Here is a 14,278-nt window from a genome sequence, read left to right on the forward strand (position 1 = left end):
TTTTAAATATTTTACTACTTCAGACACATCTATTTCATCCAACAGCTCTTTTTCTACAGACATTAAAAGTAGAGACTCCAAATTATCCTGTGTTAAATTTGATCGTAATCTAGTTTTTATTAGTTTCAGCTTACTAAATGTCCATTCGCAATTAATTTCTGTGACTGATAAAGTTAAAAAAATTCATATGCTTCACATAGTGTAGTATAAGCAGATACATGTAAATTTAAATTGTATATTAAACTATAAACACAATGCAAGCAATTTTTTTATCATGATTACTGTAAGCTGCTTTACCTGAAACCATAAATAACAATTATCAATTATGATTAAATAAAAAAAATTTCTGCACTATCAATCTTACAAAGAAACATAATTTCATTGACCCCATCAACTTCTTTGTTTTTCAGTTCTAATTCTATGTCACTTTCCTCATCAGTTTTGGATTCTGAATACATTAATTTTGTTTTCTTCTCTATAGAACTTGATAAATTTGGGTATACTTTTGAAAAATTTTGAAGTTCTAGTTTTAATTGACCAAGATCTATATTTGCTAGATCTGCTAATTCTTTTAAAGTATCTTTTGGCATATTTTGTAGAGAGTAAAAATTCTTTGGTACCATGAATTGAATATCAGCTATTAATTTCTTATTAACTGAAAAACGCCTGTTTAAACTTTCATTAATTTGATCTAATATAACTCGAAAAGTATTTATTCTAAATTTGTCTATTGGTAACTGAGGTATTTCATCTTCACATATTTCATCATACAATTTTTTTTCCCGTATATTTCTTACTATAGGTAATTTATATTTAACAACTAAATCATCTGGCAAATTCATATCACTAAGTTGATCATTCATTTTTTTAGAGAAAGTTTCAGACTCTTTTTTAATGAATTAAAAATTGATATTGCTAATTTCTTTTTTTACCATATCAATCATATTCCAAGCAGTCAACAAATCCATTCCCTTCATCTGTAAGTACTGTGATGTGGGTCCAGTAATTTTAAATATATTTAAAAAAATATGTGCAGTAAGAATAATTTTGAAATCACTCAATTTTTCAATTAATGAAGTTGTTTCTAAACATGTTTTATCATCAAAGTTTTTAGAAATTGAGACTATATATAATGCATCAATGACAATTGGAAAAAGAGCATTATCACCTTCAAATATCCAAAATAAAGCCTTTTCACGGCACCACCACCTTGTATTATTTTCACCAATTTTTTGTAATTTTTTTAATTTGTTTGAACCAAGACTTGAATCATTTTGTTGTATCCATATAGCCATACGTTTATATGACTCTCCAAAAAATGTTGCAATTCTATTAAGTAATCCAAATAAATTTTTAGCATCTAAATTGTTGCATGTATCACATATACACAAATTAAGTATGTGACTGTAACACCAAGTATAAATGCTTTTCTCATTTTGCTCTTTAATTTTTGATTGTAATCCATAATATTCTCCTCGCATATTAGATGCCCCATCAAAGGATTCTCCTACAATGTTTTTAAAACTTATATTATGTCCTATGAATAATTTTTTTAGCATTTCATAATACCTCTGTCCAGATGAGTTTGTTACTTTCAAAAGAGCAAATAATCTTTCTTTGATTTTTCCATTATCAATGTAATGTATACAAATTGCTGCTTGATCTGAAGCTCCGATATCTTGAGTACTGTCTACTTGAATGCTGAATATCTTATCACCCAACTCGGTTTTAATTTTATTTCTTATTGAATTTACTATAGAAGCAATTACATTATTCACGGTTGTCTTTGAAAATAGAGTCACTAGAGAACCTCTTACTCGGGACGATAAAGATTTTTTTTCTAAATTTAATTTTTGCTTTTTACTATTTGTAACAGCTTTATTTAAATGTTTGTATAAAATAGTATCTCTCTCTGCTGTAAATTTTATTAACTCAAGAAAATTACCTTTATTTAAATTATCATTGTCATCCCATTTGTAAAGACTCTCAGAGTTTTTTGATCCTCTAAATGATAAATTCTGTCGTCCAAGCAATTTAATGATTTCAATAACTTGTTTAATAACATGGATATTTTCTTCAATTTGTTTTTTTTAAATTTATTAAATTAGAATTAATACCAAATTCGATAGATTTATCATTGGAAGCACTAATATAACTTTCCACAGAATGTTTGTGTGTTATACTATCTTCATGTTTTTTAATATATTCATGAATATGTTTAAAATTTGTTTGTCCCGATGTAAATGGACTTATCAAAGAACTAAACGCTATACAAATAGGACAGAAGAAAGATTTGAGTTCATGATCATTACATAACACAGATAACCAATTTCTTGCAATTTCTTTTCCTTCTAAAGTGTTTCTAAAATACAGTTTATGTATGTCTAATTTAATGTTAGAGAAATAGGTTGGTTGAATAGGATGCTGTTTAATGAAATTCAATTTTTGTACCAGATTAGCATTTTGAGGAAGTTTGAACAATTTTTCTTGTGGATTTGTAAATAAGTTTCCTAATTCAGAATTTTCAGTAACACTTTCAGTTTTCTAGAAAATAGAAAAATAATTATTAATTTATGTTAATTCTACGAAAATTTAACTTAACCTTACTAGAATATGTATGTGAATTTCTTCATCATGATTTACACCTACTTTCTGTTTCTAAAACAATATAATTATTTGTCTATTACTAAAAAATTATCATTAATTTAAAAAATATTTTATGTAACATACTGTTTCACTTGTTTCATGTTGTCCTTTAATTTGTATATCAGTATTAACTAAAATGTCATTTTGTGCAATACCAATATCTGATTTATCATCTGCTTTCTTTTTCTTAAATAGTAAGGTATTAAATAAACATGATTGTTTTTAGATATGTGTTGTTAAATTATAAGTCTTAGGTACTTACTTTCATCATATCTGTTATTTTTAAATATTTTTCAGATTCTTTTAATAATATTCTTCGATTTTTTACTCTTTTTTTTCTGCACCTCCAGAATATTTTCTTTTTATATTATTTTCCATTTCTACAACTAGGTATTTGTTACTTTACTAATATAAAAAAGATAAATTGTTTATAATTTTACTTGAAATCAAAACTAAATTATTTTTAAATTTTAAACACATTTTTAACATAATAAAGATATACAAGAAATTATAGCCCTTAATAATATAATTACAATGATATAAAATGTATTACATTGGTTAGATAAATGCAATAACTAATATCCTATTCAATATTTTTTAAATAAAATTAAAGCAGGTACTGTGCCACAATATTAAAATATGACTAAAATATCAACCTTGTTCATGTTTTATTTATTTATTATTTAGTATAAATTAAAATTATTAAAATTGTTTGGGTAACCAATTAATTAAGCTTCAAGTAATTCAAGCTATGATTGAAACTTCAACAGTCAATACTGTAATATTCAAGAAAAATAGTTATCCTAAGCTCCTAGCCACATAGGTACTTCGAAATAAATTGATTTGTACTAATTAATTACTTTTTTAAAACTACTATTCACTATCTACTTTCTGTATTTGTTATTTATTTGAAAATAAATTGTTGGAATGAAGATTTATAAATATAATTATTTGTAACTAAAAAGTATTTATTAATTTTGTGAATTATTCAAAGGTATACTTACCTACGTTTAGTTGACAAATAACAAATACAACAATAAGTATTAAGTATTCTCTGAACGGTCTTCGGTAGTTAGGTAAATTTGTTACGCAATTTATTGAATTTTCACTACTTAAACGTTCAATTTTAAATATTTTTAGATTAACAAAATAAAATAACGAATGACGTTTGACGATTCACAACAAAGATAACAAAGTATAAAATTATACATAATAAAAATAATATTGGTCTATAATTGGTGGTCGTCGGACGATGGTGACCGACGAGAGTCGGAATTTTATTATTTCTAATTTTAGCTTATCGCGCCGGTCAGGGAAAATTATTTTTCAAATGACAAACAGATAAGCTGGGTTGAGTGGGTTGGTGACAAGGCATGTGTTTATACTTAAAAATTTAATAATTATGATATATTTATATATAGACAGAATTGTGTGTTATTATTAATAATTATTGTTAATTTAACATGATCAAATATAATATTTTTTTTATTAAATGTAGATGATGATGAGGGACCTCTCCCGATAGCGGCCCCGGTGGATTTCTCCCACTCTCCACCCGGGCCAGTCCGCCACTGGAAAGATTTAAGTCATAGGGAGAGGGCTCTCAATTCGCCCATCGAAATATCCCGTCCCTCTCCGGCTAGGCGGGTCTTAGTGCGGAGGGCGTTCAGCGATCCTTAGGGGCGCCGCTTTATTTCAACGCGGTCTAATACATACCTGTTATTGCCAGTAACGGGCGTCTTTGGCCTTTGGGTAACGTGACCATATTTTTTTTTCTTCAAAGCGGGACACCTGTATATTTTAATAAGAAAACCACATCATTTTGCGAAAAATAACAATTTTTTTATTGGAAAATAAACAAACTATTTGTATAAAAAATGGCAACAGAAAAATGGCACCAATATATTAATAAGTATAATAATAATAATAATAAATAATGTAAAAATAAATAATAGAGTATATTATTTGGCCGTATTCCATTTATCGCCGATTCCCGCAGTTGATGCGGTGGCAGCGACAATAACAATAAGGTAGTTATTTTTGTGCCATTTTGATCTATGTACTATGGACTATGGGTTTTTGTGTTTTACATAATACATATATATATATATATTACGTAGTTATACTATACGTCTTTACGTCTATACAGTATAAATGTATAAATAATGTATGATTGTAATTTGTTATCAATAAACACTTACCACTAGTCGACTTTTCTTAAAGCGGGACATTTTTAGGTTCTTTGAGGACAGCGGGACACTTAGCTCGAAAGCGGGACGTATGGTCACGTTATCTTTGGGTGATGTTAGCCCGTGTCTGGTGTTGGTATTGTGCATTGCGCCATACAACGCTTGGCCCAAACCGAGGCTGCATATCTCATACGTGGCAAGAACACTGATTTATACAGGATCCTTGTCGTCCTTTCATTAAAGCCCCAGGTTGCCTTAGCTACAGATATTAATCGGCTTTTCCGCCAGATGAGCTCTAAATTTCATATCCGGATCAAAGGTGACCCCGAGGTACTTTGCCATGGGAGTTATTTTGATCGTAGTCCCATTAAGCCGCAGGTCTAGGGGCTTACTAAGTTTGCCCTTCAACCACAAGGTTTGCGACTTGGCCACCGAGAAGGTTAGTTTCCTGTCAGAGACCCATCTTGATGCTATTTCTAATAGCACGTTCGCATGTTCCTTGAGTTCTGGACGGTGTTTACCGGAGACAAGCAGTGCTAGATCGTCGGGGTATGTGACGACTTCTGTACCAAAGAGGAGATCACTGGACAAGAGTTGGTTGACTGCCTATTTTCGTAGATCTGGTCCGAACTTCAAACCCTACGGGCAACCCTTAGTTAGGGTCGTCGAGATTGTCTCGTCTCCGACTTCAAGTGATTGGCACCAGTGGTTTACTGGTGAAAAATGAATTTTTATGGTCTTGATTTTCAAATCTCTAACAATCATTAAATATATTGATTTCAAACGCCACGACATGTTTTTTTTTTTAATGGTACAGCCGACTCTAGGTAACTCGAACCTTGATAATTCGAAATTCTCGATACCTTGAATAAATAAAATTTCTCTTTAAAAAACAATAATACTTAATGTTAAAATAATTTTGTCAAGTCGAAAATCAACTGGACTTGATTTCGATAAATTATGTCAAAAACTGAATTTTTGGATGTCCGAATATCACCTGTATCCAAAATGTACTAACCGAATAATTCAAATTTTCTAGAAATTAATAAATTATAACGTAAAACTATTATTATTAATTTTTAAGTTTTACCAACTTACATAAAACACAGTATAAAACCTATAAATTAAATAACAAATATTAAAATTTTTAATAACTAAGCAACAAGTTTAAAATATCCGGATTATTCGGATAATTCGGATTTTACCCATCATATTATTAGGATTCAGATACTCAGATTATCCGAATAGTATTGGAATCCGTATATTAATGACACCATTAATTTAAATATCTTGAATTTTTTATCCAATGTTAGTACTAAGTATATATAGTTTATGGCCGTGATTATATTTTGATTATGACTTTTTTTGCAAAATTCAACTATTAAAGTAAACTTGAACCTTGATAACTTCATACAATAAATTTTAGTTTTAGTTTTTTGCGCCGTTTGTTCGTTTAATCATGCTTTGTTTGATAGAGTATTATGGCTCAAAAAAGAAAATTAATAGGTAACATCAGTACTTACAGAATAAGTGAATTTGCGTAAAATTATAGATTAGGGTAAAAAGAAAAAAGGTGTAGCCAAGAAATTTGAAATTCCAGCATGTACGTTGTCTACATTCTACAATAATAAAAAAAAAAAAAAATGTAATTTTAAAAGATTTCAATCAAAACTCAGCAATTTGCAAAAAAATGAAACCAGGAGAATACTTTGTAATAGAATCATGTTTATTTAAATTGTTTCAGTAATGTCTTGACAAAAAATTTCCCATAAATGGATCCGTTTTACGAGAAGAATCTGAAGAGTTTGAGCTTTAAGCATAAATAAAGGCATGAACAGCAGTGAGTGGTTAACAAATTGGAAAACCAGCAATAATATTGTTTTTAAAGAAATTTGTGATGAAAGGAATGCGGTAGATATACAAAAATGTTTAGTATGGATTAATATTTAATAATTTACCAACATTCATCGATAATTGTTTACTGGATGATATTTTTACTGTGGATGAAACAGGGTTATTCTTTAAACGTTGACCTGAAAAAACATTCTAATTTAAAGGTTAATCTTGTTCCGGTAGAAAACATAGCAAGAAGGAGTAACACTTTTGTTAGGAGTAAATATGTTGGACACAAAAAAATTAAGACTACTTCTGATTGCTAAGTCGATAAAACCACGATGTTTTAAACGGTACACCGTAACTGTTACCATTGTTATGCATCGTGGCCATTTTATAATATATCAGCTAATTCTGCATACAAAGTTTTTTTTTACACCTTAACTCCGTACGTACATACGTTTTTTAAAACTGTAATTCTGCATATATATTTTTTTTTAGATTTTTTTTGTTTAAATATAATTTAATATGTAAATATTTTATTGAAAAAAAAACATTTATATCAATTCAATTAATTTTATTTTTTATTTTTTAAATTTAAATAGTAATAACTAAAAACTAATTATCTAATAAAAATAATAATAAAGACTATAAATTTATAAAATTTATTACAATTTACAAAAAAAAAATCATTGTCGTCGTCAGTATAAAATTTAATATAATAAAATTATAATGTTAATTAAAATTAAATATCATTAAATTAAGCTAAACTTTTTACAAAATTATACCTATTAATTTGGCTGTCATTATATAATTCTATTTTTTTTATTTATAAATTCCATATTAGTTTTTTGTCAAGTTCTAATTATCCTACTTTTATTATTATTAGCAGAATTCATTCGTATATAAGAACCTGTCTGCATAACTAATGTATTTTTAATGGAAACTACAATATTTGGATGTGCTGAAGTAAATAAATTACCAAATTTGGCATGAAAAGACTCACAGTTGTTTTTAGTTCTTTCTAATGTTGCTTCTTTTTTGGCCCAAATACTAGGTGGAAATGTTGCATCTTTTTTATGTATGTTTTGTCTAAGTAAGTGATCATTTTTTTAATTCGTGCATCATTGGGTTAGTTATTTTTAAAGTCATTTTCAAAACATGGTTCAACTTCATTAGGATCTAGAAACATAAGACTAAATAATTGTCTAAGCCATTTTCTTATATTGGATTCTTTGTTTTTATATTCTTGGACAAGACCAACCCCGCTTGTATTCGTCTCCACCTATTAACAAATTAAAAATAATAATAATTAATAAGTTATACCTAAAAATATATTATCTATACGTACCATAATTGACTAAGATGAAAACGGCATCCAAATATATTTATATTAGGAAATATATATTTTACACTTGAATGAATCGACGTTTCAAAATCGATCATTATTGTTCTTGGTTGCAAATATTTGTTTAATTATCGACATTTTTCATCAAGTATTTCTCAAACAGCTGTATATGTATCTTTATTTTTATTCTGAAGCAAACAGAACACAACTGGTACAAATACTTCATTACAATAAGCGTGAATACTAAATAACTGGTGAAAAAATTTCGTACAGTATTTAAATGTACAATCGACAAATGAGGTCTGTGAATCACACATGAAATTTAAATTAAAATTTTTTTTTTTAATACTTTCATTTATTTCCAAATAATATTCAATTTTATTTTTTTAAACTGAACATTGTTACACTGAGTATTAAACAACGATAGAACAAAGTTTGAATCATATACAAGGTGTCAACGATATTGGAACTTCCTTCAAATTTTGTAAATATCTATTATTCGCTGATGACTTGAAAATATATCTATCAGTAAATTCAATTGACAATTCAAAGTTCAAACCAGTTACAAAATGATCTAGATGAATTTTCAAAATGGTGTAATCTAAACGGTCTTTCAGTTAACCCCTCTAAATGTAAATATGTCTCATTTAGTCGTCAGAAAAATAAAACTTTAGCTATATATAAAATAAATAACTGAATTACAGAATATATTTATAGTACGTAGGTAATTTAGATGCTCTGTTGTTTTCCGATCTAACATTCAATGTTCATATTGACACCATTTACGTGTAGTAAAGCTCTACGGGTTATAGGTTTTGTAAATCGAAACTGTTACGAATTCAAAAACTCGAACTGTTTGAAGGTACTGTATTACTCACTCATTAGGTCTTTATTAGAATATGCGTCTGTAATTTGGAATTCCAAACAAATTGTTCGATAAACTCGATAAAATTGAACGTTGATTTTTAAGAATAATGTCGTACAAACAAGATCGAGCGGACGTTTCCCTAGATATCTAGCTTTAGAATTAGAAACCATTAGCTTCTAGAAAATTATTTACGATATAGCTTTAATTTATAAGTTAATAAATGGTTAACTAACCTGTCCAGAATTTCTTAGTAAAATAAAATTTTTAAATTCAAACCTACAATTCAAGGAATAATTATCCTTTTCTAGTACCTCATTACTCGACAAATATAACTAAAAAATAGTTAGGATTACTGCCTTTTAAAAGCTTGTAATAATTTACTAAACTTTGATTTATTTTTTATTCACATTTTAGATTAGAAAATTCAATAATGATTATTTATGAACTAATTAATTTACTTATTTTTTTTTATATAATATAATATACTTGTCTCTTTTATTAAATACATATATAATATTTATTTTAAACATGTATTATTATATTTATTTAAACATTTATGTATATATAAATACTGTACTCATTATCTCTTTGGGAGATTACAAACTTTAAATAAATTAATATATAAATACATTGTTAACAGGAAACAAAGTGCATGGGATATAGCTAATATAATATGTAAAGACATTGCAGGTACAATGAATGTAAAAAAGAAAAAAAAATTAATCCATTTATTTTCAACATTACAGTGTTAGCAGATGTATACCATACATACTATAATACTATTTAACTATGCCAAATTAAATATTTATTTAATAAATCACCATTTTTAAATTAACGCATACACAGTATTATCTATAAGTATACGAGCTATTATTTTTGTGCACGTTTAAATAAATGCTTCACACCCGAATCTTTAAGTTTCTAGAGCTGAATATATTCAGGTATTCAAACAATAAAACATTTAAATCAACGTTTGCGTGCTAATAACCATTATTATTCGGATAAAAATAGGTTAATAATGCAGAAAAACTTAATTTTTGTGATTATCAAAGCACACAATTTTTTAAACCTTAGGATATTTATTAAATCATTAAATTTAATTTCATGAAATGTTTCCGATAGACGTTGTAAATTTTTTATAATTTGTTCATGTCGAGAAATATTTATGATAGCTAATACCAATTATTTCTGTCATTAGTATTTATAGGGTCGAGCAACTATAATTACGAAATCCAACTATCAATAAAAAAAAATACGTTCAAAATTGCTAATTATCACGCGGACATTGATGGTAGAATATACAATTATTCTGGTTCCAGTTAATTAAGGTATTTCAAAAAAATAAAAAAAATAAATAAATTAAAAATCATCCGGGCATGTGAGTTTCATTTTTAAATGGTTTCAGGGATGTTACGCGGGTTCCGGTTAATTCGGGTTCAAAGCCCGTGCGTTTAGTGCGAGCATTGCGACTGAAACAACATTGTAAATTGATGACATGATGATTGGCAAGAGGTTGTGAGTTAACTGAAATGGGCCAGTTGAAATTTTAAACAGTGGTAACAATGCTGTTACGGTATTTTCTTTAAACGAATGTCAATCATAAATATTACGGGTGTGGTATAGGCAACCGAATATACAACGCTAATTTTCTCGGTACGGTAGAAACTAAATATTTAATTTACATACCAGGGTCCCATGATGTTCACACCACGACCGGCGGCGCCTGTATACAAAACGACGACAGGGGTGTATGTTTAGTTGCCTATGTTAAATCCGTCAAACATCCTTGGTGCAAAACGCAATTCGGTGTCGTAATTAGGGGTAGTAGACAAAGGAGGCAAATGCCATGGCTGGAAAATTCTTTGGGTACAACAACATTTTTAAGGATTTGATATATTTTACAATTAACTAACTTCCCATTAAAATGGTGTAAAATTTCACCAAATCATTTTATCATAAACAGTATTCCTTAAAATAATTACAAATCTAAAAATTAATTCATTACCGCCGAGTAACGGTTCGTTTGGTTTTCATTTTACAAGTAAATAGATTCCATTAACTCTATTCTCTGAAGTAGATTTCATGATACGGAGTGGACTCGTGATAAATTATTATTAAAATACATGTACTGAGATTTATGTAATTTTCGTCTCCTTTTTAGTTTGAAAAAAACCGATAAAACTGAAGTTTTATGCGGAAAAGTTAAAAAAATGATGGCAGCAGTTGTAACTATTGATGCACCAAATTTACAGCTAAATATTTTTTATAAAAAGAAATATTGTCAATGTGCATATTTTCTAGGAGCATTAACAATAACAAAATTGAATAGTACGTCTTTAAATGTTGAAATAGTATTGAAACCTTTTGCTTCAATATTATGTTTCGACATTGGTGGGGAAAAATCTGTTTCCTTTCTATAGAAAATGAAAAACTTCCTAATAATATCTTTACATGGTGTAATGAAAATATGTCAGAGTTGACCCTTATTGCTATAAAAAATTGTGTTTTACAAAAAATCATACGAAAGGACATTGATACATTATTAGTGAATTCACAGCATTATAATTAAGGCTATATTTAAAAAAAAAAAAATTAAAGATATTAAAAAATTATATAAAACATATTATAAGAAACAATAGATTAATAATTAATAATAGAAATTATTATTTAATATGTTGGTGGCAGATAAATGTATAGTAAAGCGGGTGACTAAATAAAATTTTTCTCAGGTAGAAAACTCACGTGACGCATATTTGCATATTTCATAGGACCCTAGTATGATAAATTAATTTTTGTTCCTCCAAAATCATTAATAGTATACAATATATGTATTTTAAGTTTTGATTGCCTACCTTTACACCTTGCGGTTATTTTTACGTATTATCAAATGAAAAACTATTTTTTATTTATGTCCTGCCTATAATACCATTTGAATAATACAATTTTTCTTTTAATTGCATTCATAGAGTATACAGTCTATACAAATACTGAGATACTGAGATTTACCAGTAATACAGCAATATGTCGCTGGTATGTTACAACTTATAAAAAAAAACAGTTTACATATTTTTTAGTATCTATTAAAGCATTAAAATAAATTAAAAATAATTCGAGGTCTTTTTCTTAAGGTGTTTTCAATTTTAAAATAATATTGTCATACAGATTTTAATCATACAATCTTTTGAACTGGTGTGCGCACTGTATTTTTATTTAAAATTGTATAGTTCTTCTAGGATTGAAATTTTAGGTTTCATAAAATTACTCATATTAATAGTAAAAAAAAATATTGTTTATTTTCAAAATAAACAGATTTTAAAGAAAAAATAGGAAAAATATACCAAAACTGCAATATTGTTGTTGTGAGCAATTTTTCGTTAATACATGTATTTTCCTTTGTTTTGCTGTTTTATCAAAACTTGTACCGCAATTATTATTTATGTTGATGACTATAATGTTTTACAATCGGTAAAACTGATATGTTCAATTTTTTTTTTTTTTTTTATTTTAATCTTAATTTATTTTTAATATTTTAAAGTTGATTACGAATTAATTAATAAACTGTGGAACATATAATGTAATGGGCCCTTAAATATATTGATAGACAAAAAGTGGCGACTGCTTGTTATCTAAAAGCAGTGATATTTGTAAAAGACCGTAAAAAATAATTTTGAATGAAATTCAAAGCAATATATCAAACTTTATGGTTAATGACGTTTCAGCTATTCCTTGATAACTCTAAATAGTTCTTAAACTACATTTTAGACAGCTGACAGGTACATAGAAATGAACATCAAACTTTTTTGGTTTTAGTAGAAACAAAAATCATGTTTTTTTTTAGCGGAAATGCCCACAATTGGTACATCTGATATTATTACCTTTACTGTAGAGTGAAAAATACGAAATATTATCGTTGCTATTTGAATCATTAATAATTACTATATTGAACACAACGCATATACATAATACATAGAAAAATTATAATCAATAATAGATCTTATTAATCACTTATGTTGAGTCGGCCATTGTAATTTTTAAATTAAATCTTCGAAAAACGAGGACAATTAATAATTTTTCCATAACCTTTTAAAAATTACTTTAAATTTTAATTTTACTACGAACTATTTTAAAATGAAATATTTTTAAAATAGAAATCCAATTAAAAAAAAAAAAAACAAAACTTCATTAAATCAGGTACATCCGTATGAGCCATTTATTTTCTTTTTGACTCCTCACATCCTGTTTCTTGTGTTAGGAATCGTTATGCATTTTTGTTCATTTGAATATAACTACGGAGAATTTCCCCTACATCCTTTCACAAAATTCTGTATATGACAGTACTTAAATAATCTAATTTTGCACTTAATATCTGGAGTTACCAGATGGGATGTTTCGTGAACAAATTTTATTCGGTACACAGGCAGAGAAAAAAAAGTAATCATTATTCATTATTTACAATTTTAAAATAAATACATCGTTGAAAATATGTAATTTGAATTTTTATAGCCCACGAAAAGTTTCTAGATTTTTAATGTGGCCCTTTTTAATTGATAACCTTTACTATACATTGTTATATTTATTTTTAAAGGAAACAATCTTTGTGAAACTTTTATTTCATTGTTTATACTGGGTCCTATGTACTATGTATCTATCGATTAAAAAGTGTACCTATAGAATTCTCAAATAAAAAAAAAAAAAAAATGAAAAGAAATACTCGTATATTGTATTTTTAAAATATCTATTGGTTGTAGAAAATAATAACAATCCCAGTAATTTTTTTTTTCATTTGTGTTTTAGGTTTTTATTTAAAAACAATAGATTTTTAGCTAATTATATTATAATAAAATAATGTAAAAATGTATGTACAACATTTGAATACGAGCTATATATTATAGTTATATACATCAATTTAAAAATTAATGTTTAAAATGTTTAATTTATTATAAGTAAACAAAATAATGTAACTAAATTTATTGTTAATAGTATTATTTATTGTTTAATATTCGAATGTCAATATGGTAATTGTATTAAAAAAATTCAAAGATATAAAAAAATGAATAACAAAATTTAAAAACGAGACCAAAATTTGAAGGAATATAATAATATAATCGCACTGACGTGTAAAGCAAAAAATGTACAATATTTAAATTAAAAAAAAAAAAAATTTAAATTATAATTATACACATACATACTATATATTATAATAGACATATTATTATATAATTATTTTAAGTTCGGAATCGTTCGTAATATATTATTCAAAGTCGAAAAACTATTATTAATATTTTAACATTTTTGATTAATACGTTTATGCTATCGTGTATAGTTATAATATAAAAAAAAAAAAAAAAATATATGTAAAAAAATTAGAAAGAATAATAAAAATAACTCAAAAGG

The 14,278-nt window shown here is 26.8% G+C and overlaps 2 protein-coding genes across 2 annotated transcripts; both read right to left on the reverse strand.

Annotated features, from left to right (window-relative positions):
- LOC112600989 lies at positions 1-886 on the reverse strand. Its single transcript, XM_025348367.1, has 2 exons — positions 365-886; positions 1-297 (listed from the first exon to the last, which is right to left on the reverse strand). The coding sequence occupies exons 1-2, from the start codon at positions 861-863 to the stop codon at positions 239-241; spliced, it is 558 nt and encodes a 185-aa protein (XP_025204152.1). The 5' UTR covers positions 864-886; the 3' UTR covers positions 1-238.
- A 1,115-nt stretch (positions 887-2,001) lies between these two features.
- LOC112600972 lies at positions 2,002-2,937 on the reverse strand. The gene is made up of 4 exons (XM_025348343.1): positions 2,909-2,937; positions 2,731-2,832; positions 2,608-2,658; positions 2,002-2,544 (listed from the first exon to the last, which is right to left on the reverse strand). Exons 1-4 carry the CDS (start codon positions 2,915-2,917, stop codon positions 2,077-2,079), a joined length of 630 nt encoding a protein of 209 aa, XP_025204128.1. The 5' UTR covers positions 2,918-2,937; the 3' UTR covers positions 2,002-2,076.
- Positions 2,938-14,278: the final 11,341 nt, after the last annotated feature.

The sequence above is a fragment of the Melanaphis sacchari genome, unplaced genomic scaffold, assembly GCF_002803265.2.
Source record: "Melanaphis sacchari strain LSU unplaced genomic scaffold, SCAv2.0 Contig73_pilon_pilon, whole genome shotgun sequence".
Classification (NCBI taxonomy): domain Eukaryota; kingdom Metazoa; phylum Arthropoda; class Insecta; order Hemiptera; family Aphididae; genus Melanaphis; species Melanaphis sacchari.

Bases quoted from the DNA above. Each gene is read 5' to 3' on its own strand.
- LOC112600989 (XM_025348367.1), bottom strand. From the start codon at position 863: ATGAATGATCAACTTAGTGATATGAATTTGCCAGATGATTTAGTTGTT. The intron at 298-364 runs GTAAGATTGATA...TTATGGTTTCAG, and splicing joins CAATGAAATTATGTTTCTTT to GTAAAGCAGCTTACAGTAAT.
- LOC112600972 (XM_025348343.1), bottom strand. The intron at 2,659-2,730 runs GTATGTTACATA...ATATTGTTTTAG, and splicing joins AACATGAAACAAGTGAAACA to AAACAGAAAGTAGGTGTAAA. The intron at 2,545-2,607 runs GTAAGGTTAAGT...TCTATTTTCTAG, and splicing joins AAATTCACATACATATTCTA to AAAACTGAAAGTGTTACTGA.